Genomic DNA, 22786 nt, shown 5'->3' with positions numbered 1-22786 from the left:
TAGGGTGGGTTTCAGCGATGGGGATGAGGTGGGGAGGGGGTCCTGAAGCTACTGCCCACACAGGGAGACGTCACACGTGGGGTTTCAAATCAGTTTTATTTCACTAAAGACGTTACTTAAGCAAAGCTCGGTGTTTAGTACATCATGCGACGGGGAGAAGCAGGGGGGATGGAAATCTGTACACACCCCTCCTCTCTCCGCCGGAGCATATAAAATCAGAATTTCTTTGATAGATATATATTATACACGCGGTCGACCCGTTAAGAAAATCGGCCCCACGCCGAGCCAGCGAGAGGCACCGACCTGCTCAGGCCACTTGACCCGCACGCCGCCCGGGCAGAAGCTCAAAACGCCAGCTGGGTGCCAGGCCGCTGGGGGAAATGGGCATCTGCAGGGCAGCGGGAGTGTGCGGGGTCGCGCACCGCGATTTTCAACAGCGGAGACGAGCTCGCTTGGCGGGTTGGCTCGGCCGAACTAAAGCAGCGGGGTTCTCAAGTGACAGTGAAAGTTCAGCAGCAGAGTACATGGAGGCAGTTGGGTGGGGGGGGGGGGGGGGGTAGGGGGTGATGGGAAGGGAGTCAGCTGGCGTGCGTGTGCCATCGAAATTCACCCCACCCCCACCCCCACCCCCCCCCGCTTCCGATTCCCTCCAGGAAGGACGAGAGAAATCCCTGAAGAATTTTGGGGAGCTTGCGAATGAGGCTCCCGATTCCCCTCCTCCCCGAGTGGGGAGCAGATTATGTTTTGTAGTATTATTCACTGCGGTTAAACGTCACACACACATTGTTATATATACATCATATGAAAAAGAGCAAACATGGTGGATCAGTGTTAAATTGATCTGATGGTTATATGCGATGCCCACCTCAGGGGGAGCAGTCTCTGCGGGTGCAGTGATGGTTAGGTGCCATCACCCTCTCCATTGCCCGCCCGTTAAGCCTCGCTGGCGTGACTGAGAGGCGGGTGGGCTGGGGCCAGGGCTTGGCGGGAGAGGCAGCAGGGAAACAAGCAAGATCCCACAAGTTGCAACAGAGTTCAGCCGGAAGAACGATGCCTGGTCTCTCTTTCTCTCTCTGCTTGGTCCAGTTCACGAGCGAGGGGGGAGTCGCACGCTGGAATCAGAGGTCCCTGAGGCAGCGGAGAAAGACCCTTCCGCACAAGTGGGGCTTTTTTAGTCACCGGTAGGAAAGATATTGGCGAAGGGGCGGGGGGCGAGTGGGGAAGGGCTTTGTGCAGGATCTGCCTGTTCCCCGCTCCCTCTGCTACCCCACACGTCCTCTTCCCCCGACCTCCCCCACCCCCAGCCCGACTCCCTCTCCCACAGTTCAACACTGACAACCGTCGGTCGCTGAAGTCGGCCTGTCATTTGGGTCCAGCTTTATCTGATCGGGGAACTCGTCGGGCAGCTCGACCTCGGTCTCCTGCGAACACAGAACCGGCCGACACTCAGAAGACGCGCACGTCAAAAACGTCACCAGCCTGCCTCCTCGGGGACTGAGAGGCCTCAGTTCCTGCACGCACCTCCCTCCCTCCGCCACGCGAGCCCAGAGAGAAAGTGCCGTGTCGGGGGTATTGGCCTCGGGGAGGCATCGCAGCGGAGCCTGACCGTCCCTCCAGCGTGCAAGCTTTCCAACGTGGGTCACTGCATAGTGAGTGTGAACCTGATCGACCCGGGGGGGGATGTCGGGGGAGGGGAAAGACAACCAGCTAATGCAGCACAGAGAGACAGCAACCAGGCTTGACAGAACAAAGAATCAACCAAGGAAAATGCAGCGGATGCAGCTTATATGGACTTAGGGAACAGCGTCCGATAAGGGGCCACACGAGCGACCTTATGGGAAAGGTAATTCCGTCTGGAATTAAAGGGAATGTGGCCAATGGAAGACATGGGCGGAGGGGAAAGAGCAGAGTTAAAGGGACATTCCACTGGGTTTGTGCTCCACGTAAATGGCCTGGAGTTCAGAACTTGAGACGAGATCCAATCGGCACCAAGTTGGGAGTATTGTTTTTTGTGACTTATATTAACGATTTGGACGTAAATGTCGGGGGCATGATCAAGAAGTTTGCAGACGACACAAAGATTGGCCGTGTGGTAGATAGCGAGGAGGATAGCTGTAGGCTGCAGGAAGATATTGATGGTCTGGTCAGATGGGCAGAAAAATGGCAAATGGAATTCAACCTGGAGAAGTGTGAGGTGATGCATTTGGGGAGGTCAAACAAGGCAAAGGAATACACGATTAATGGGAGAATACTGAGAGGTGCAGAGGAAGTGAGGGACCTTGGAGTGAATGTCCACAGATCCCTGAAGGTAGCAGGACAGGTCGATAAGGTGGATAAGAAGGCCTATGGAATCCTTTCCTTTATTAACCGAGGTATAGAATATAAGAGCAGGGAGGTTATGCTGGAACTGTATAACTCATTGGTTAGACCACAACTTGAGTACTGTGTGCAGTTCTGGTCACCTCATTACAGAAAGGATGTAATTGCACTAGAGAGGGTACAGAGGAGATTTATGAGGATGTTGCCAGGACTGGAGAAATGCAGCTATGAGGAAAGATTGGATAGGCTGGGGTTGTTCTCCTTGGAACAGAGAAGGCTGAGGGGAGATCGGATTGAAATGTACAACATTTTGAGGGGCCTGGATAGAGTGGAGGTGAAGGGTCTATTCACCTTAGCAGAGAGGTCAGTGATGAGGGGGCATAGATTTAAAGTGATTGGTAGAAGGATTACAGTGTAGATGAGGAAAAGGATTTTCACTCAGAGGGTGTTGGGGGTCTGGAACTCACTGCCTGAAAGGGTAGTTGAGGCAGAAACCCTCAACTCATTCAAAAGGAGTCTGGAGAAGCACCTCAAGGGCGACGGACCAAATGCTGGAATATTGGGTGGCTCATTATTCGGCCAGCACAGACAGGATGGGCCAAGTGGCCTCCTTCTGTGTCCTAAACTTTCTAGGATTCTATGTGTGACAAACAATGCGGGACAGGGCAGAGGAGTGGCAGCTACAGTTCAACAGGGAAACGTGAAGCAGTACATTTGGAAAGAGAGAAGACAGTACAGACTCCCTCAGTACTGACTCTCCGACAGTGCGGCGCTCTCTCAGTAATGACCCTCCGACAGTGCGGCGCTCTCTCAGTAATGACCCTCCGACAGTGCGGCGCTCCCTCAGTACTGACCCTCCGACAGTGCGGCGCTCCCTCAGTACTGACCCTCCGACAGTGCGGCGTTCCCTCAGTACTGACCCTCCGACAGTGCGGCGCTCCCTCAGTACTGACCCTCCGACAGTGCGGCGCTCCCTCAGTACTGACCCTCCGACAGTGCGGCGCTCCCTCAGTACTGACCCTCCGACAGTGCGGCGCTCCCTCAGTACTGACCCTCCGACAGTGCGGCGCTCCCTCAGTACTGACCCTCCGACAGTGCGGCGCTCTCTCAGTAATGACCCTCCGACAGTGCGGCGCTCCCTCAGTACTGACCCTCCGACAGTGCGGCGCTCTCTCAGTAATGACCCTCCGACAGTGCGGCGCTCCCTCAGTACTGACCCTCCGACAGTGCGACACTCCCTCAGGACTGACCCTCCGACAGTGCGGCGCTCCCTCAGGACTGACCCTCCGACAGTGCGGCGCTCCCTCAGGACTGACCCTCCGACAGTGCGGCGCTCCCTCAGGACTGACCCTCCGACAGTGCGGCGCTCCCTCAGTAATGACCCTCCGACAGTGCGGCGCTCCCTTAGGACTGACCCTCCGACAGTGCGACACTCCCTCAGGACTGACCCTCCGACAGTGCGGCGCTCCCTCAGGACTGACCCTCCGACAGTGCGGCGCTCCCTCAGGACTGACCCTCCGACAGTGCGGCGCTCCCTCAGGACTGACCCTCCGACAGTGCGGCGCTCCCTCAGGACTGACCCTCCGACAGTGCTGCGCTCCCTCAGTACTGACCCTCCGACAGCACGGCGCTCCCTCAGTACTGACCCTCCGACAGTGCGGCGCTCTCTCAGTAATGGCCCTCTGACAGTGCGGCGCTCCCTTAGGACTGACCCTCCGACAGTGCGACACTCCCTCAGGACTGACCCTCCGACAGTGCAGCGCTCCCTCAGTACTGACCCTCCGACAGCACGGCGCTCCCTCAGTACTGACCCTCCAACAGTACAGACTCCCTCAGTACTGACCCTCCGACAGTGCGGCGCTCCCTCAGTACTGACCCTCTGACAGTGCGGCGCTCCCTCAACACTGACCCTCCGACAGTGCGACACTCCCTCAGCACTGACCCTCCGACAGTGGGACATTGGTGCCGACTCGATGTAAGCCCCCCCGGACCCACACAGACATACCTGTTTGAGTGCGTTGCGTGCGATGGTCTGAAATGCTTGGTCGACATTGATAGCCTCCTTGGCGCTGGTCTCAAAGTAGGGGATGCTCTTCTTGCTCTGACACCAGGCCAGCGCCCGCCTGGCCAGAACCTGCCGGTTATCCAGGTCGATCTTGTTGCCCAGGACCACAAAGGGGAAATTTTCGGGATCCCGCGGACTGGCCTGGATCAGGAACTCGTCCCGCCAGCTGTCCAGCGTCTTAAAGGTGTTGGGTGTGCAGACGTCGAACACCAGTACACAGCAGTCAGCTCCTCGATAGAATGCCACGCCCAGAGACTGGAATCGCTCCTGGCCTGCCGTGTCCCAGATCTGGAAGCACAAAAACCCCAAACATTCACAGCGCTCACAACACGACACCCAGCACGGGGGTTAGATACAGAGTAAAGCTCCCTCTACATTGTCCCCATCAAACACTCCCCAGGACACGTACAGCACGGGGGGTTAGATACAGAGTAAAGCACCCTCTACACTGTCCCCATCAAACACTCCCAGGACACGTACAGCACTGAGGTTAGATACAGAGTAAAGCTCCCTCTACACTGTCCCCATCAAACACTCCCAGGACATGTACAGCACGGGGATTGGCTGCTCTCTGATTTGGGAGCCTGAGTGTTGAGAGCCTCAACGAGGTGCAGCTGAGAGTGCTGGTGGCAGTTGGAGGTTGCAGAGGTGGAGAGAGGAGCTGCACTGAGCAAGGGAGAGCAGCTACCAACAAGCAGAGGAAAACTCCAACAACAGTCTCCATTAAAGAGAAGAAAGGGACATTTTTTGGAAACAAGGCTTTTTCTGGAGGTGGGTGCTGAACACCAGTAATTTACTTTGGACTGTTGGGGGAGGAACAAGTGGCTGGAACAACAAGGGGTGGGGCTGCCAATTCAACAGGAATCTGTGCTGCTGCAAAAGCACACAGGGAAGCTCCCTCCCCACCCCAATTGCCAAGCCTGGGTCAGCTGAAGCTGCCCAGCTAAACAGACGGAAGGGGATAGATAGTGCCTGGGCAGCTTCAGCTGACCCAGGTGAAGACGACTCCCCCAACCAGAAGACCGGAAGACCAACTTCAAAGACTGTTTTGAGTGTACTGTGAGCACCACCTCCAGAAAGCAAGTCATCCCTTCCAGCCTGCCTTTGCCTCTCCTCTATTACCTCAGCCTCTCCACTAATCTGTTGTTTGTTTGTTTGTCTTTAATATATATATTCAATATTTTCAGTTAATAGCTGATATTTGGTGTGCAAGTCCACAATTTGGGGTGGGTTTAGCTCTTGGACCCATGGCAAGCCCTTCATCACCGGTGGCGGGGCCCTCTACTACCTACGCAGCTGCAGCTTCTGTGGCTGCCCACGTGGCCCCGTCACCCTTTAAATTATTGACATGCAGCCATGGGGTGAAGAGCTATCCCCACCCCAACATGTCTATTGAGGCCTGCGTTAAGGCAATGGCCGTGGTTGTCGGCCCCTCGGCCATTGTTGCGGCCTCAAAGATGTATGGAAAGGCTGTGTTCTTTTTGAAGACCGAGCGGGCGGTGTCCCTGGCCCTGAGTAAAGGGCTCACTGTGGGGGGGACCTTCCTGCCAGTGGACCCTCTGGGGGCCACTGCGCATCGGATAATGTTGTCCAACGTCCCACCCTTCATTCCCAGTGAGCTCCTCCTCCCCCACCTGCACCATCTGGGGGAGGTGAGGTCGGGGATCACCCCAGTCCGGCTTGGTCTTCGGGAGCACAGCCTCCAACATGTCTACTCCTTCCGCCGCCAGTTATTTATGCAGGTGGCGCGGGAGGAGGTCTTGGAGGGCCAATTTAATGTGGAGTTCCAGGGGACGGCCTACCGCGTCTTTTGGACCTCGGATGGGGCGCGGTGCCACGTCTGCAAGGGGGTGGGGCATGTTCGTAAGAACTGCCCCAACCTCCCGGCCGCCAGCTCCACCTCGGCGGCCCAGAGTGGTTCCACAGCACCTCCTCCCACTCCCCCAACACATCCAATAAACACCACTCAGTCGGTTCCGGAGGCTGTGGTTTTCACAGCCTCCGGCGGGGAGGGGAGCGTCCGTCCGAGCGGAAGGAAGACGCGGGGAAAAAAGAAACATCATGAGGCGCGTCCCCTGGACACTTTGACTCAACCCGAGCCTGAGCTCAGCCCAAAGCCCATTCCCATGGAATCCACCTGTCCCAGGGCTGGGCTCAGGCAGAGGGTGACAAGAAAGGAAAAAAAGGGTGTGGAGGCGGAGGCCTCTGATGACATGGAGGTCTCTGAGTCTCCGCGCCCAAGTGCGAAAAAGAGGAGAAGGCACCCCTCCACAGAAATAACACAGGGCCCTGAGGTGCAGGGCCCATCTGTTGGAGGGGAGCTGTCTCCTGTTTCTGGTCCTCAGGTACCCCCTACCGCCACTACCAAGGCTACAAAGTACGGGCAGGTGCTCCCTATTCCTCAGGATGGAGGGGAGGGGATGGCCCCGGTACATGAGGCCCCTCCTGAAGGAGTAAGTGGGGCCCTGCTTGTGGTGGGGGAGCCTGGGGAAGCCGCCCATTCCGCCACTGCTACTGGGTCGGGTGCCCTGAATGAAGGGGAGGGCGAGGCCCCAGAGGGTCCGGCCTCCCAGCCGGAGTCCACCACCAACCAGGAGACACCCGACCCAGTTATAACTGAGAATGCTGCCCCATCTGCTGGGCCTGTGGGTGCTGGCGGAGCGGGAGATGGCCTCCTCTCGCCGCCTCCAGTCTCCGCTCCGGCTGGTTTCCCGGAGTCCGGAACTTCTGTCTCCCCTGGACCACTCATTGGCCTGGGGACGGAGGTGGAGGGGGGTCCTGAACCGCTGGTGCCTACAGGCTCCAGTTTCACAATAGAACCCAGAGAGGACTCCTCCGTCATCGATCCTGGGGGTGGGATCGTGACGGAGGCGGGACCAGCTGGCGCGGCCGGGACGTCCGCCCCACAGTGTGTGGCAGATGTGTCGGCCGCTGGCGGTGACGACCCGGAGGAGGATGGGGATTCGGTGCGGGGCACGGAGGATGATCTTGATTCCATCGCCAGTGAGGTGGTGGAGTCCCTCGTGCCTCCCACCGAATCTCCTCTCATCCCCACGGCGGAACTCCGGGATTTCCTCGCGGCTTGCAGAGGTTGCCGCAATAAAGTTCAGCTGGCCCTCGACCGTTGGTCGAATCTGGCGCTGATCATACAGTCCGTCCGTGCCGCCCTTAAGATAGCGGGCAAGCGCGCGGACGTGAAACTGGTTGAGAGGCGCCGTTTTAATGTGTTCTTCAATGGGTTGCTGGGGGAGTGGAGGGCCAGGTGCACTTCCACTCCCTCCTCACAGTGAGGTGTTTGTGACGGGTTTTAATTACCTTTGACATGAAGATAACCATAGCCAGCCTCAACATCAACGGCAGCAGAGGGGCTCACCGCAGATTTCACAATCTCTCAGTCCTTAGGGAAGGGAGATACGCGGTGAGCTTTCTGCAGGAAACCCACACCGTTCCGGGAGACGAAGCCACCTGGCTCCTGGAGTGGCAGGGTGGGGTCTACATGAGTCACCTCACCCCTATTTCTAGTGGGGTGGCTATCTTGTTGGCCCCGACTTTTCAGCCGGAGATCTTGGGAGTCAAGGAGCTAGTGCCGGGCCGCTTGCTCCACCTCGCCGTTCGCCTGGGTAGCGTGCCGCTCCACTTTGTGAACGTGTACGCGCCCAGGCCCGGCGCGTTGCAAGCGCGCTTCTTTGAAGAAGTGTCCGCTCTCTTGAGCTCCATCGATAGCGGCGAGTGCATCATCCTCGGGGGGGGGATTTTAACTGCACCCTCGAGGTGGGGGATCGCTCCGGTCCCCAGCGCGGCCAAGCGTCGGTGGAGAAGTTGAGGGGACTGATCAGCTCCCTTAACTTGGTGGACGTCTGGCGGAATCTCCATCCCGACTCCAGCGCCTTCACGTGGAGGTCTGGAGGAGGGGGGTCGCGAATCGACCGCCTCTACATTTCGCAGGCGTACGTCTCCCGCGTTTCGGCGGCCTCCATGCGGCTGGTGCCGTGCTCGGACCACCGCCTGGTGTGGGCGGAGTTTACTCCGCTCCGCACGCGGGCGGGGTCCGCGTACTGGCACTTTAACAACCGGCTGCTGGAGGACGAGCGATTTCGGGACTCGTTCTGTCGATTCTGGGCCGACTGGAGAAGGAAGCAGGGGGGCTTCCCCTCCTTGAGGCTATGGTGGGATGTGGGCAAGACTCACATCCGCGTCTTCTGTCAGGAGTACGCGAAGGGGTCGACCAAGAGGCGGGAAGAGGAGATCGGGCGCCTTGAGGGGGAGGTGCTCGACTTGGAGTCCCGCCTCGGTCATGCCGTCGCGGACCCGGCCCTGTGGCAGGCATACAAAGAGAAGAAGGGCGCGCTGAGGGACCTGCAGCTCATAGGGTCCCGAGGCGCGTATGTGAGGTCGCGGATCCAGATACTGGAAGATTTGGACCGCACCTCACCCTTCTTCTACTCGCTGGAAAAATGGCAGGGGGTCCGTAAGCAGCTCGTTGAGCTGCTGGCCGACGACGGATCCTCCATCACGGATCCGGAGGGAATGGGCCTCCTGGTCCGGACTTATTACAGTGCGTTGTTGTCTCCGGATCCGTCCAGCAAGGATGCGCGCAGAGTTTTGTGGGAGGACCTGCCGCAGGTCAGCCCGGAGGGCGCCGAAGGATTGGAGGCTCCGCTCACGTTGGCGGAGCTGACTGGCGCCCTCCACCAGCTCTCGAGGGGCAAATCCCCAGGGCTGGATGGGTTGACCGTGGAGTTCCTCCGGGCGTTCTGGGACGTCCTGGGGGACGATTACGCGCGGGTCCTGGGGGAAAGCCTGGCGACCGGGGTGATGCCCCTCTCGTGGCGCAGGGCGGTCATCGTCCTGCTGCCGAAGAGGGGCGATCTCCGCCTGCTTAAAAACTGGCGTCCGGTCTCCCTTCTCAGCACGGATTATAAGATCTTTGCCCGGGCTATGTCTACCCGCCTGGGCTCCGTGCTGGCCCACATGATCCACCCCGACCAGTCCTACACGGTCCCGGGGCGGTCCATCCAGGACAACATCCACCTGGTCCGGGACCTGATCCATCTTTCCCAGAGGACTGGTCAGTCGGTCGCCTTTCTCTCCCTCGATCAGGAGAAGGCGTTCGACAGGGTGGATCACGATTACCTTTTCGGGACTCTGCGCGCTTTCGGACTCGGGCCGCATTTCGTGGCCCGGGTCCGACTTTTATACGCCGCCGCAGAGTGTCTAGTCAAAGTTAACGGGTCCTTGACGGCGCCCCTTCGATTTGGGAGAGGAGTGCGTCAGGGGTGCCCCATGTCCGGCCAATTGTATACCATCTGCGTGGAGCCCTTCCTGTGCCTGCTTCGCAGGAGGTTGACGGGATTGGCTCTGCGCGAGCCGGCCATGCGGGCCGTCCTCTCGGCTTACGCCGACGACGTGCTCCTCGCAATCACAGATCCCGTTGACTTGCGGAGGATGCGCGACTGCCAGCAGACCTTTTCTGCCGCGTCCTCCGCGAGGATCAATTGGGAGAAATGTTCCGGACTCCTGGTTGGTCAGTGGCGGGTGGACTCCCTGCCGGAGGAGATGACACCTTTTGCGTGGAGCACCACGCACCTCCTCTATCTGGGAGTCCACCTTAGCCCCGCTGAGGAAGCCTGGCCGGCAAACTGGCAGGAGTTGGATGCGAAAGTCACCGCTCGGCTGGGCGCTGGACAGGACTGCTCAGAGTGCTTTCCTACAGGGGCCGAGCGTTGGTCATAAACCAACTGGTGGCCTCCATGCTGTGGTACCGGTTGGTCACTTTGGCCCCGCCCCCTGTATTTGTCACCAAGATCCAGAAGAAACTCGTCGATTTCTTCTGGGGCAAGAGGAAACACTGGGTCTCTGCCGCGGTCCTGAGTCTCCCGATCGAGGAGGGCGGTCAGTCGCTGGTGTGCGTCCGCACCCAGGCTGCGACTCTCCGCCTTCGGACCCTGCAGAGATACCTGTACGTCGAGCGTCCTCCCAGATGGTGTGCGCTGGCGACGTATTTTTTCCGCCAGTGTCACTGCCTTCAAGACGACACGCAGCTCCCGGTGGAGTCCGTTAGCCGCGCCTCTCTGAGGGAGTTGCCTGTCTTTTACCGGGATCTATTCTGAGTCTGGAACATGGTCGCCTCCAGTCAGGGCGCTCCCCCGCCGGCGGAGGAGAGCGCCTCGGCTGTCCGGGCGGCCGACTCCGGGGACGGTCCGGCGGGCGGAGGAGTAGCCGAAACCCCCGGGACGCCCCTCACTGCGGGTGGCGAGGGGGCTCGGGAGTGCGGAGCACTCCTGGCCGAGCTGACTCCCGCTCGGCCGGAACTGCTCATCGGACCCAGGCCCTGAAATCCTCCTCGGGAGCCGTTCCCGCACCACCCGAGCCGCCTCTCGGAAATGCCCTCCTTGCCATTCCAATCGGCGCGGAGGGGTTTCCTGTACGGGCTGCTCCCGCACACTCTCCACTTCCTCGCCCTCGTCAGCCGGCCGGACACGCCCTGGCGGTCCGCGTTGCCTTCTGCCGGCGAGGGGAAACCCTGATGGAGGTCTCTCTACATGGGAGTCTTCCCCCTTTACATCGGGGACCTGGGGTGGAGGGTGCTGCACAGAGCAGTCCCGTGCAATAGACTTTTAAGTAGGTTCACGGACTCCCAGGCCGCCTGTCCTTTCTGCGGCCTGGACGAGTCCGTGTTTCACAAATATACGGAGTGTGCGAGGTTGCAGCCCCTCTTTGAGTATCTGAAGGGGCTGCTCCTCAAGTTCTGGCTGCACTTCAGTCCCACGCTGCTGATCTTTGGGCACCCGGTGCGGAGAGGCGTGGGCCGGGAGGAGGATCTCCCCGTCGGTCTGCTCCTGGGCCTGGCCAAGGTGGCAATTCACAGGTCCAGGCTGCGGGCCGTCCTCCCTAATTGCCCGCCCCTCTTCCACGGTTACGTTCGCGCCCGGGTGTCCCTGGAGAGGGAGCATGCGGTGTCCGCCGGCACGCTTGAGGCCTTCCGCGACCGGTGGGCACCGCAGGGACTGGAGTGCACCGTCGACGCCGAGAATGGCATTTGAATTTGAGTTTTTGGGTTATTTATCTGTCTTTTAATAAAGTTATTTTAAAAATGTAAATATGTATTTAAAGGGGGCCTGAGGAATAAAGGCCCCCCTCGACATAACAGATATAAAAGGGGCCTGGGGTATAAAGGCCACAAAAAGAAAAACGGGGTTAGATACAGAGTGGGCGGCAATTGGTGAGAAAATGGACGCTGAACAGTGACCTTTACCTGCATGGTGACAAGCCGATCATCGACCATGATCTCCTTGGTCAGGAAATCTGCGCCAATCGTTGCCTTGTACTGGTTGCTGAATTTCTTGTTCACATACTGGTTCATCAGAGACGTTTTTCCCACGCTGTGTGCGGGAAAAACAGTCAATCAGTTACGAAGGGAACGTAGCTTGCCCGACCCCTCCCGAAATTGGCTCTCTCTGGCAAGTTGTCATTCGGCCCCGACCCAAGTCCACGGGCAAATTTCAGGGTCGCGGCGCTTTGAGAATCGCGAATTTCACTATTTCCCGGATTTAAATCGTAAACTCCGCACTGTCACAACAAACCCATGGAAACGATATAATTAAAACAACAAAAACCAAGACATAGTAGGGGGTGGGGGGGGGGGAGGGGGTTTCCCGGTTTCAAATCGCAATTACTGCTGACTTGTGAAAAGCTGGTTATAAACAGGTCACATTCCTCACTGTCCCTGGAGACTCGCACGCCTGCCTCTGGGTGATTGTCACCCGACAAACGTGCAGCAAAAACCTCTGCTCGGTCGTCCTGTCGTGGGTCACCTGCGCCTGGCGGGCAAAAAAAAACCATTTTACGCTTTACGCTGGGTGTTCAGGTTTTTCTGATGGTCGGTCGTTGCTTGTGAAAGGAAAAATACCAAGGAACAGGAGGAGGCCCATTCAGCCCCCTCTCGGGCCTGTTACACGGGAACAGGAGGAGGCCCATTCAGCCCCCTCTCGGGCCTGTTACACGGGAACAGGAGGAGGCCCATTCAGCCCCCTCTCGGGCCTGTTACACGGGAACAGGAGGAGGCCCATTCAGCCCTCTCTCGAGCCTGTTACACAGGAACAGGAGGAGGCCCATTCAGCCCCCTCTCGGGCCTGTTACACAGGAACAGGAGGAGGCCCATTCAGCCCCTCTCCGTCATTTCTGGCTGGAATTTTAAAGTTCTGCCCCCTTTTTTTTGGACTTCCCCCCCCCGGCGAACCAAAGGAAATAGTTTCTCTCTTATTGACCCGATCGAATCCTTTAATCGTCTTAAATGCCTCGTTTCGATCACCCCCTTAGCCTGCTACACTCGAGGGGACAGAAGCCCAGTCCGTGCGACCTGTCCCTCGTTACTTAACCCCGTTAGCCCCGGTATATTTCGAGCCATGGGGCATCAGCTGCTCGGATACACCCGCACCCCCACTCTGCCACCTATGCCTTACCCAGAGTCGCCCAAAATGATCACTTTCAGCAGCACCTTCTTCCGTGAGGTCATGTCCAAGGCTGGGAAATGAAAGGAAGGCAGATTATTATCTGAACGGCTATCAACTGAGAGAGGGGGAATATGCAGCGAGACCTGGGTGTTCTCGTACACCAGTCGCTGAAGGTAAGCATGCAGGTGCAACAGGCGGTAAAAAAGGGAAATGGTTTGTTGGCCTTCATAGCGAGAGGATTCGAGTACAGGAGCAGGGATGTCTTGCTGCAGTTATACAGGGCCTTGGTGAGGCCACGCCTGGAATATTGTGTGGAGTTTTGGTCTCCTTATCTGAGGAAGGATGTTCTTGCTATAGAGGGAGTGCAGCGAAGGTTTACCAGACTGATTCCCGGGATGGTGGGACTGACGTATGAGGAGAGATTGAGTCGGTTAGGATTATATTCGCTGGAGTTCAGAAGAGTGAGGGGGGATCTCGTAGAAACCTATAAAATTCTAACAGGACTTGACAGGGTAGATGCAGGACGGATGTTCCCGATGGTGGGGGAGAACAGAACCAGGGGTCATAGTCTAAGGATGCGGGGTAAACCTTTCAGGACTGAGATGAGGAGAAATTTCTTCACCCGGAGAGTGGTGAGCCTGTGGAATTCGCTACCACAGAAAGCAGTTGAGGCCAAAACATTGTATGTTTTCAAGAAGGAGTTAGATATAACTCTTGGGTCCAAAGGGATCAAAGGGTATGGGGCGAAAGCGGGAACAGGTTACTGAGTTGGATGATCAGCCATGATCATAATGAATGGCGGAGCAGGCTCGAAGGGCCGAATGGCCTACTCCTCCTAATTTCTATGAAACAGGAAAATTCTGAGTGAGCAATCAGAAGACAAACGAAACTGAGTTCAAAGCCGCAAGGGCTGCCAGCAGGCTTTTCATCACCAAACACTGCCCCTCTCCCCGCCCCCAGGCTCAACCCCTCGCCTTCAGATACTCCTGACACCAAGTTCAGGAGCGAGGCAGCAAAGGAGGGGTGGTGATTCCTCGTGGAAAAGGGAGGGAGGAAAGAAGCAAAGCATGCTGATGTCCCGGAGAGGAGACACCTGGTCACCTCCTGGCCCACTGCCTAGTTTCAGATTGAAGGGGGATCTGGGGGAGCCCCTGGCATCACCTAGTTTCAGATTCGGGAGGGGGAAACCTGGGGGAACCCCCCAGCACCACCGAGTTTCAGATTCGGGAGGGGGAAACCCCCCCAGCACCACCTAGATTCAGGGGGGGACCTGGGGGAACCCCCTGGCACCACCAAGTTTCAGATTCGGGGGGGACCTGGAGGAACCCACCCGCACCACCTAGTTTCAGATTCAGGGGAGAGAAACCCCTGGCACTGCCTCGTTTCAGATTGAGGTGAACTGGGGAACCACACCCGCCCCGCCCCCAGCACCTAGTTTCAGATTCAGGGGAGACCTGGGGAAACCCCCCGGCACTACCTAGATTCAGGGGGCACCAGGGGGAACCCCCACCCCCCCCCCCCGGCACCTCCTAGTTTCAGATTCAGGAGGGGGAAACCTGGGGGAACTCCCCAGCACCACCTAGATTCAGAGGGGACCTGGGGAAACCCCCTGCCGGCACCACCTAGTTTCAAATTCAGGGGGGAATCTAGGGGAATCCCCCGGCACCTCCTAGATTCAGAGGGGACCTGTGGGAACTCCCCCCGGGCACCACCTAGTTTCAGATTCAGGGGCAACCTAGAGGAACCCCCGGCACCTCCTAGATTCGGATTCAGGGGGGACCTGGGGGAGCCCCCCGGCAACTCCTAGATTCAGAGGGGTCCTGGGGGAAACCCCCCGGGCACCACCTAATTTCAGATTCATGGGGGGACCTGGGGGAACCCCCCGGCACCTCCTAGATTCAGAGGGGTCCTAGATGGGGGGACCTGGGGTGACCCCTGACACCACCTAGTTTCAGATTCAGGGGGGATCTAGGGGAACTCCCGGCACCTCCTAGTTTCAGATTCAGGGGGGATCTGGGGGAACCCCCACCGTCCCCCCGGGCACCACCTAGTTTTAGATTCGGGGGGACCTAGGGGAACTCCCGGCACCTCCTAGTTTCAGATTCAGGGGGGATCTGGGGGAACCCCCCGGCACCTCCCAGTATCAGATTCAGGGGGGACCTGGGAGAACCACCCCCCACCCCGGCACCTCCTAGTTTCAGATTCAGAGTGGACCTGGGGGAACCCCCCGGCACCTCCTCGATTCAGAAGGGACCTGGGGGAACCCCCCCGGCACCTCCTCGATTCAGAAGGGACCTGGGGGAACCCCCCCGGCACCTCCTAGATTCAGAAGGGACCTGGGGGAACCCCCTGGCACCACCTAATTTGATTCATGGGGGGACCTGGGGGAACCCCTGACACCACCTAGTTTCAGATTCAGGGATGACCTGGGGGAACCCCCTAGCACCTCCTAGATTCATATTGAGGTGAACTGGGGTACCAAAACACCCCCCCCCCCAAGCACCTAGTTTCATATTGAGGTGAACTGGGGAACCCCCTGCAACACCTAGTTTCATATTGAGGTGAACTGGGGAACCCCCTGCAACACCTAGTTTCATATTGAGGTGAACTGGGGAACCCCCTGCAACACCTAGTTTCATATTGAGGTGAACTGGGGAACCCCCTGCAACACCTAGTTTCACATTCAGGGGAGACCTGGGGGAAACCCCGCCTCCTTCCTTCCTCACGCATGCGCAGCGGCAGCCTGGGCTCCCACGGCAGCAAAGGGCCCGGGGGCACTTCCCGCTCAACGTTCCCCCAAAAAGGGGCCGGCGAGCGGGCCCCGGGGTGGGTTTGGGAGCGACCACGACCCCCAACAACCCCCCACGGCTCTCCCCGACCTCAGTCTCCGGCCCGCTGCAGCCAGCAAAGATGGCGGCTTCCGCTCACGGGATCCGCCGTCGCCGCAACTGGCCCCGCCCCACCGGAAGTGGTCACCCCGCCCTTATTATTCATGCTAATATATTCATAATTATTCAAATATATTCAGCAGTATTCTAATTTATTCACCAGTCCTTGAATCTGGTTATTAATAGCACATTTCAGCCCCCCAGTTGCTCCTAGTCTGTTGTTTAATCTCTAAAGTGAATGTTTATAATTAATTTCTGCCACTTTGAGAAATAAGACGGAATCCCCTGTGGATTTATTAACAATTATCTTAAATATGTGGTCCCTCCGGGTTACCGACCCTCCTGCCATTGGAAACAGTTTCTCCTTATTTACTCCGCCAAATCCCTTCCTGACTTTGAACGCCTCGACTAAATCTCCCCCTTAGCCTTCCGTGCTCGAAGGTCAAAGAGGTAGGTTTTTAAGGAGCGTCGTCAAGGGGGAGAGAGAGGGAGGCGGAGAGGTTCGGGGAGGGAATTCCAGAGGTTAGCGGCCCAGGCAGCTGAAGGCACGGCCGCCGACGGCGGAGCCACGGGAGTCGGGGGATGCAAAGATCTCGGAGGATGGTCGGGGCTGGAGAAGGTCACAGAGATAGGACGGGGGCGAGGGCCATGGGGGGGGCGGGGGAGGGGGGGGGGTGGTGGATTTGAAAACAAGGATGAGAATTTTACAATCTATACGTTGCCAGACCAGTAGCCAATGTAGGTCAGCGAGCACAGGGGTGATAGGTGAGTGGGGCTCGGTACGATATAAGACACAGGCAGCAGAGTTTTGGATGACCTCAAGGTGACGGAAAGTAGAATGTGGGAGATCAGTCAGGAGCGCATTGGAATAGTCAAGTCTTTGTCAAATAAACAGACAATGACAGGTTTTCTTGAAGTTATAAAACAGAAGATTAACAGTTTATTGAGCAATATTCATTCCTGAAATGGTCGCAACCACACCCACGCACGCATTCACTCACACAAACACACCCACAAGAAGAGATAGACAGAGAGGAAAAGAAGTGAGGTAGGTTCTTGGGGTTTACAGTAAAGCTGTTGAATCTCCTTGGAGGTCAATTTCTCTTTTAAAGTTGCAGGCCTGGGTGGTTTGTAGATTTCCTGAGTCTTCAAACTAGAAATGAGGGGTCTCTTTCAGTTCCCTACTGCAGACGTTGAAGTTTAGAACTCACAGCAGGGCACTGTCTTTGGCTTCTGCTGGATTTCTCCCAACTCTCAGCTGGACAGGCTTTTGTGATGTTTGTTCTGGTTCCCACCTCTCTCTCTCCCTCCAGAGAGTGCCAAAATGGTGCCTCTGGTGGGCAACGTAGATTCCCCCTCCCTGTGATGACTGATAATGACCCCGGGATGTGGCGCCTTCACACCTTCTTTGTTTCAGAAGAACCCATTCAATTCAAAACTGTCTCTTGATGGGCTCAGGATGGGTGTAATTGACACCTCTCAGCTTGGAATGTATTCCTTTGTCCTGACCAGACAGTAAGACAGTTTGAATATACATTTTGAGCTTCAGCGGCCATTTTGCAGCATATTGTCCACTTTTTAAAGGAAAAGTCAATCTTTATAACTCTTCTGTTTGGGTTCTTGTGTTTTCAGTCTCTACATTTCACATATGAGTGTAACATTTCCTTGGATTCCATTTTTCTGCTGTTTGTCTTTTGGGAAAGAGGCACATTTTTTGGTCTCTCACACTCTCTTTTTCTCTATCTGGTTCTCTCCCTTTCTCTCTCCATTCCAGGTCCCTCTCTCTCCAGCCCGGGTTTCTCTCTCCATCCTGTGTCTCTCTCTCCATCCCAGGTCTCTCTCTCTCTCTTTCCTGGGTCTCCCTCTCTCTCTCCATCCAGGGTCTCCCTCTCTCTCTCCATCCCGGGTCTCTCTCTCTCTCTCTCCACCCCGGGTCTCTCTCTCTCTCTCTCTCTCCATCCCGGGTCCCTCTCTCTCCATCCCGGGTCCCTCTCTCTCCATCCCGGGTCCCTCTCTCTCCATCCCGGGTCCCTCTCTCTCCATCCCGGGTCCCTCTCTCTCCATCCCAGGACTCTCTCTCTCCATCCCAGGACTCTCTCTCTCCATCCCAGGTCCCACTCTTTCCATCCCGGGTTTCTCTCTCCATCCCAGGACTCACTCTCTCCATCACAGGTCTCTCTCTCTCCATCACAGGTCTCTCTCTCTCCATCACAGGTCTCTCTCTCTCCATCACAGGTCTCTCTCTCTTCCCGGGAGTCACCCTCTCTCTGCATCCCGTGTCTCTTTCTCCATCCCGGGTCTCTCTCTATCCCAGGTCTCGCTCTCTCTATCCCGGGGCTGCCTCTCTCTCCATCTCGGGTCTCTCTCTCTCTATCCCGGGTCTGCCTCACTCTCTCTAACCCGGGTCTCTCTCTCTCTCCCCCGGGTCTCTCTCCCTATCCTGGGTCTAACTCTCTCTATCCTGGGACTCTCTCTCTCTCTCTATCCTGGGTCTAACTCGCTCTCTCTCTCTCCCCATCCCGGGACACTCTCTCTCTCTGTCCCGGACTCTCTCGCTCCCTGCATCCCGGGTCTCTCTCTCTCTCTCCATCCCGGGTCTCTCTCTCTTTCTCCATCCCGGGTCTCTCTCTCTCTCTCTCTATCGCCATCCTGGGCCTCTCTCTCTCTCACTCACTCTCTCCATCCCGTGTCTCTCTCTCTATCGCAGGTCTCTCTCTCTCTCTCTCCATCACAGGCCTCCCTCTCTCTCTTTCAACTCCGGGTCTCTCCCTCTCTCTCCATCCTGGGTCCTTCCCTCTCTCTCCCTCGATCCCAGGACACACACTCTGCATACTGGCTCGCTCTCTCTCTCCATCCTGTGTGTCTCTCTCTCTCTCTTTCTATCCCAGGTCTGTCTCTCTCTCTCCATCCCGGGTCTCTCTCTCCATCCCGGGTCCCTCTCTCTCCATCCCGGGTTTCTCTCTCTCCATCCCGGGTTTCTCTCTCTCTCTCTATCCCGGGTCCCTCTCTCTCTCTCTATCCCGGGTCCCTCTCTCTCTCTCTATCCCGGGTCCCTCTCTCTCTCTCTCTCCATCCCAGGTTTCTCTCTCTCCATCCCGGGTTTCTCTCTCTCCATCCCGGGTTTCTCTCTCTCCATCCCGGGTTTCTCTCTCTCCATCCCGGGTTTCTCTCTCTCTCTCCATCCCGGGTCCCTCTCTCTCCATCCCGGGTCCCTCTCTCTCCATCCCGGGTCCCTCTCTCTCCATCCCGGGTCCCTCTCTCTCCATCCCGGGTCCCTCTCTCTCCATCCCGGGTCCCTCTCTCTCCTTCCCGGGTCCCTCTCTCTCCTTCCCGGGTCCCTCTCTCTCCTTCCCGGGTCCCTCTCTCTCCTTCCCGGGACTCTCTCTCTCCTTCCCGGGTTTCTCTCTCTCCATCCCGGGTCCCTCTCTCTCCATCCCGGGTCCCTCTCTCTCCATCCCGGGTCCCTCTCTCTCCATCCCGGGTCCCTCTCTCTCCATCCCGGGTCCCTCTCTCTCCATCCCGGGTCCCTCTCTCTCCATCCCAGGTCCCTCTCTCTCCTTCCTGGGTTTCTCTCTCTCCATCCCAGGTCCCTCTCTCTCCTTCCCGTGAGTCTCCCTCTCTCGCTATCCTGGGTCTCTCTCTCTCTATCCTGGGTCTGCCTTGTTCTCTCTGTCCCAGGTCTCTCTCTCACTCTCTATCCCGGGTCTCTCTCTCTCTCCATCCCAGGTCTCTCTCTCTATCTATCCCGGGTCCCTCTCACTCTCTCTCAATCCTGGGTCTCTCTCTCTCTCTCTCAATCCTGGGTATCTCTCTCTTTCTATCCCAGGTCTCTCTCTCTCTCGCCATCCTGGGCCTCCTTCTCTCTCTCTCTCACTCTCTCCATCCTGTGTGTCTCTCTCTATCGCAGGTCTCCGGGTCTCTCCCTCTCTCTCCATCCTGGGTCCTTCCCTCTCTCTCCCTCTATCCCAGGACACTCTCTCTGCATACTGGGTCACTCTCTCTCTCCATCCTGTGTGTGTCTCTCTCTCTCTCTCTCTTTCTATCCCGAGTCTGTCTCTCACTCTCTATCCTGGGTCTCTCTCTCTCTCCCCATCCCGGGTCTCTCTCTCTCTCTCCATCCCGGGTCTCTCTCTCTCTCCCTATCCAACCTGGACCCCTCTCTCTCCATCCCGGACCTCTCTCTCTCTCTCTCTCTTCATCCCGGGTCTCTCTCTCTCTCTCTCTCTCTCTCTCCCTATCCCGGGTCTCTCTCTCTCTATCCCGGGTCTCTCTCTCTCTCTCTCTCTCTATCACGGGTCTCTCCCTCTCTCTCTCTCTCTATCACGGGTCTCTCCCTCTCTCTTTCCTGGGTCTCTCTCCCTCTCCCTCGTCTCTCTCTCTCTATCCCAGGTCTCTCTCTCTCTCTCTATCCCGGGTCACCCCCTCTCTCTTTCCTGGATCTCTCTCCCTCTCCCTAGTTTCTCTCTCCCTATCCCGGGTCTCTCTCTCTCTATCCCGGGTCGCTCTCTCTCTATCCCGGTCCTCTCTCTCTCTCTCTATCCCGGGTCTCTCTCTCTCTATCCCGGTCCTCTTTCTCTCTATCCCGGTCCTCTTTCTCTCTCTCTATCCCGGGTCTCTCCCTCTCTCTCTATCCCGGGTCTCTCTCCATCCCAGGTCTCTCTCACTCTCTCTCTATCCCGGGTCTCTCTCACTCTCTCTCTATCCCGGGCTCTCTCTCTCTCTCTATCCCGGGTCTCTCTCCCTCTCTCTCTATCCCGGGTCTCTCTCACTCTCTCTCTATCCCGGGTCTCTCTCACTCTCTCTCTATCCCGGGTCTCTCTCCATCCCAGGTCTCTCTCACTCTCTCTCTATCCCGGGTCTCTCTCCCTCTCTCTCTATCCCGGGTCTCTCTCACTCTCTCTCTATCCCGGGTCTCTCTCCCTCTCTCTCTATCCCGGGTCTCTCTCCCTCTCTCTCTATCTAGGATCTCTCTCCCTCTCTCTCTATCTAGGATCTCTCTCCCTCTCTCTCTATCTCGGGTCTCTCTCTTTCTCTCTGTCCCGGGTCTCCCACTCTCTCTCTGTCCCGGGCCTCTCACTCTCTCTCTGTCCCGGGCCTCTCACTCTCTCTCTGTCCCGGGCCTCTCACTCTCTCTCTGTCCCGGGCCTCTCACTCTCTCTCTGTCCCGGGCCTCTCTCTCTCTCTCTCTATCCCGGGTCTCTCTCTCTCTCTCTCTATCCCGGGTCTCTCTCTCTCTCTCTCTCTATCCCGGGTCTCTCTCTCTCTCTCTCTATCCCGGGTCTCTCTCTCTCTCTCTCTATCCCGGGTCTCTCTCTCTCTCTCTCTATCCCGGGTCTCTCTCTCTCTCTCTCTATCCCGGGCCTCCCTCTCTCTCTCTCTATCCCGGGTCTCTCTCTCTCTCTCCCTATCCCGGGTCTCTCTCTCTCTCTCCCTATCCCGGGCCCCTCTCTCTCTCTCTATCCCAGGCCTCTCTCTCTCTCTCTATCCCGGGCCTCTCTCTCTCTCTCTATCCCGGGCCTCCCTCTCTCTCTCTCTATCCCGGGTCTCTCTCTCTCTCTCCCTATCCCGGGCCCCTCTCTCTCTCTCTATCCCAGGCCTCTCTCTCTCTCTCTATCCCGGGCCTCTCTCTCTCTCTCTATCCCGGGCCTCTCTCTCTCTCTCTATCCCGGGTCTCTCACTCTCTCCCTATCCCGGGTCTCTCACTCTCTATCTATCCCGGGTCTCTCTCTCTCTCAACCCAGGTCTCACTCCCTCTCCCTATCCCAGGTCTCTCTCCCTCTCCCTATCCCGGGTCTCTCTCCCTCTCCCTATCCCGGGTCTCTCTCCCTCTCCCTATCCCGGGTCTCTCTCTCTCTCTCAACCCAGGTCACACTCCCTCTCCCTATCCCGGGTCTCTCTCCCTCTCCCGATCCTGGGTCTCTCTCCCTCCCTCTCTATCCCGGGTCTCTCTCTCTCTCTCTCTCTATCCCGGGTCTCTCTCTCACTCTCTACCCTGGGTCTCTTTCTCTCCCTCTATCCCGGATCACTCTCTCTTTCTCTATCCCGGTCTCCCTCTCTCTATCCCTGGTCTGCCTCTCTCTCTAAATCGGTCTCTCTCTCTTTCTATCCCAGGTCTCTCTCTCTCTCGCCATCCTGGGACTCCCTCTCTCTCTCTATCCCGGGCCTCTCTCTCTCGCTCTATCCCGGGTCTCTCTCTCCATCCCGGGTCTCTCCTTCTCTCTCCATCCCGGGTCCCTCTCTCTCCATTCCGGGTCCCTCTCTCTCCTTCCCGGGTCCCTCTCTCTCCTTCCCGGGTCCCTCTCTCTCCTTCCCGGGTCCCTCTCTCTCCTTCCCGGGTCCCTCTCTCTCCATCCCGGGTCTCTCTCTCTCCTTCCCGGGTTTCTCTCTCTCCTTCCCGGGTTTCTCTCTCTCCTTCCCGGGTTTCTCTCTCTCCTTCCCGGGTCCCTCTCTCTCCATCCCGGGTCCCTCTCTCTCCTTCCCGGGTTTCTCTCTCTCCATCCCAGGTCCCTCTCTCTCCTTCCCGGGTTTCTCTCTCACCATCCCAGGTCCCTCTCTCTCCTTCCCGTGAGTCTCCCTCTCTCTCTATCCCGGGTCTCTCTCTCTCGCTATCCTGGGTCTGCCTTGTTCTCTCTGTCCCAGGTCTCTCTCTCACTCTCTATCCCTGGTCTCTCTCTCTCTATCCCAGGTCTCTCTCTCTCTCTCTCTCCATCCCAGGTCTCTCTCTCTATCTATCCTGGGTCCCTCTCTCTCTCTCTCAATCCTGGGTCTCTCTCTCTCTCTCAATCCCGGGTCTCTCTCTCTTTCTATCCCAGGTCTCTCTCTCTCTCGCCATCCTGGGCCTCCTACTCTCTCTCTCTCACTCTCTCCATCCTGTGTGTCTGTCTCTATCGCAGGTCTCCGGGTCTCTCCCTCTCTCTCCATCCTGGGTCCTTCCCTCTCTCTCCCTCTATCCCAGGACACTCTCTCTGCATACTGGGTCACTCTCTCTCTCCATCCTGTGTGTGTCTCTCTCTCTCTCTCTCTTTCTATCCCGAGTCTGTCTCTCACTCTCTATCCACGGT

The 22786-nt window shown here is 57.5% G+C and overlaps 1 protein-coding gene across 2 annotated transcripts; it reads right to left on the bottom strand.

Annotated features, from left to right (window-relative positions):
- Positions 1–82: 82 nt before the first annotated feature.
- Positions 83–15799, bottom strand: LOC137360039 (ras-related protein Rab-7a-like). 2 transcript variants are annotated; one of them, XM_068025626.1, is made up of 5 exons: positions 15717–15799; positions 12847–12907; positions 11640–11766; positions 4325–4672; positions 83–1421 (listed from the first exon to the last, which is right to left on the bottom strand). In XM_068025626.1, exons 2-5 carry the CDS (start codon positions 12897–12899, stop codon positions 1326–1328), a joined length of 624 nt encoding a protein of 207 aa, XP_067881727.1. In that variant the 5' UTR covers positions 12900–12907; positions 15717–15799; the 3' UTR covers positions 83–1325. The 2 variants fall into 2 exon arrangements, with proteins under 2 accessions (XP_067881727.1, XP_067881728.1); XM_068025627.1 differs by lacking the exon at positions 15717–15799 and adding an exon at positions 12106–12204.
- Between the last annotated feature and the right edge of the window lie 6987 nt (positions 15800–22786).

This window comes from Heterodontus francisci, unplaced genomic scaffold, assembly GCF_036365525.1.
Source record: "Heterodontus francisci isolate sHetFra1 unplaced genomic scaffold, sHetFra1.hap1 HAP1_SCAFFOLD_683, whole genome shotgun sequence".
Lineage (NCBI taxonomy): Eukaryota > Metazoa > Chordata > Chondrichthyes > Heterodontiformes > Heterodontidae > Heterodontus > Heterodontus francisci.
The sequence above is the reverse complement of the archived record's forward strand: the minus strand, read 5'-3'. Positions and strand labels throughout refer to the sequence as shown.

Excerpts from the sequence above, each read along its gene's own strand:
- LOC137360039 (XM_068025626.1), bottom strand. The coding sequence starts at position 12,899 with ATGACCTCACGGAAGAAGGTGCTGCTGAAAGTGATCATTTTGGGCGAC. Across the intron at positions 11,767-12,846 it reads ATCATTTTGGGCGACTCTGG|CGTGGGAAAAACGTCTCTGA; the intron begins GTAAGGCATAGG and ends TCCCGCACACAG. Across the intron at positions 4,673-11,639 it reads ATCGGCTTGTCACCATGCAG|ATCTGGGACACGGCAGGCCA; the intron begins GTAAAGGTCACT and ends TTGTGCTTCCAG.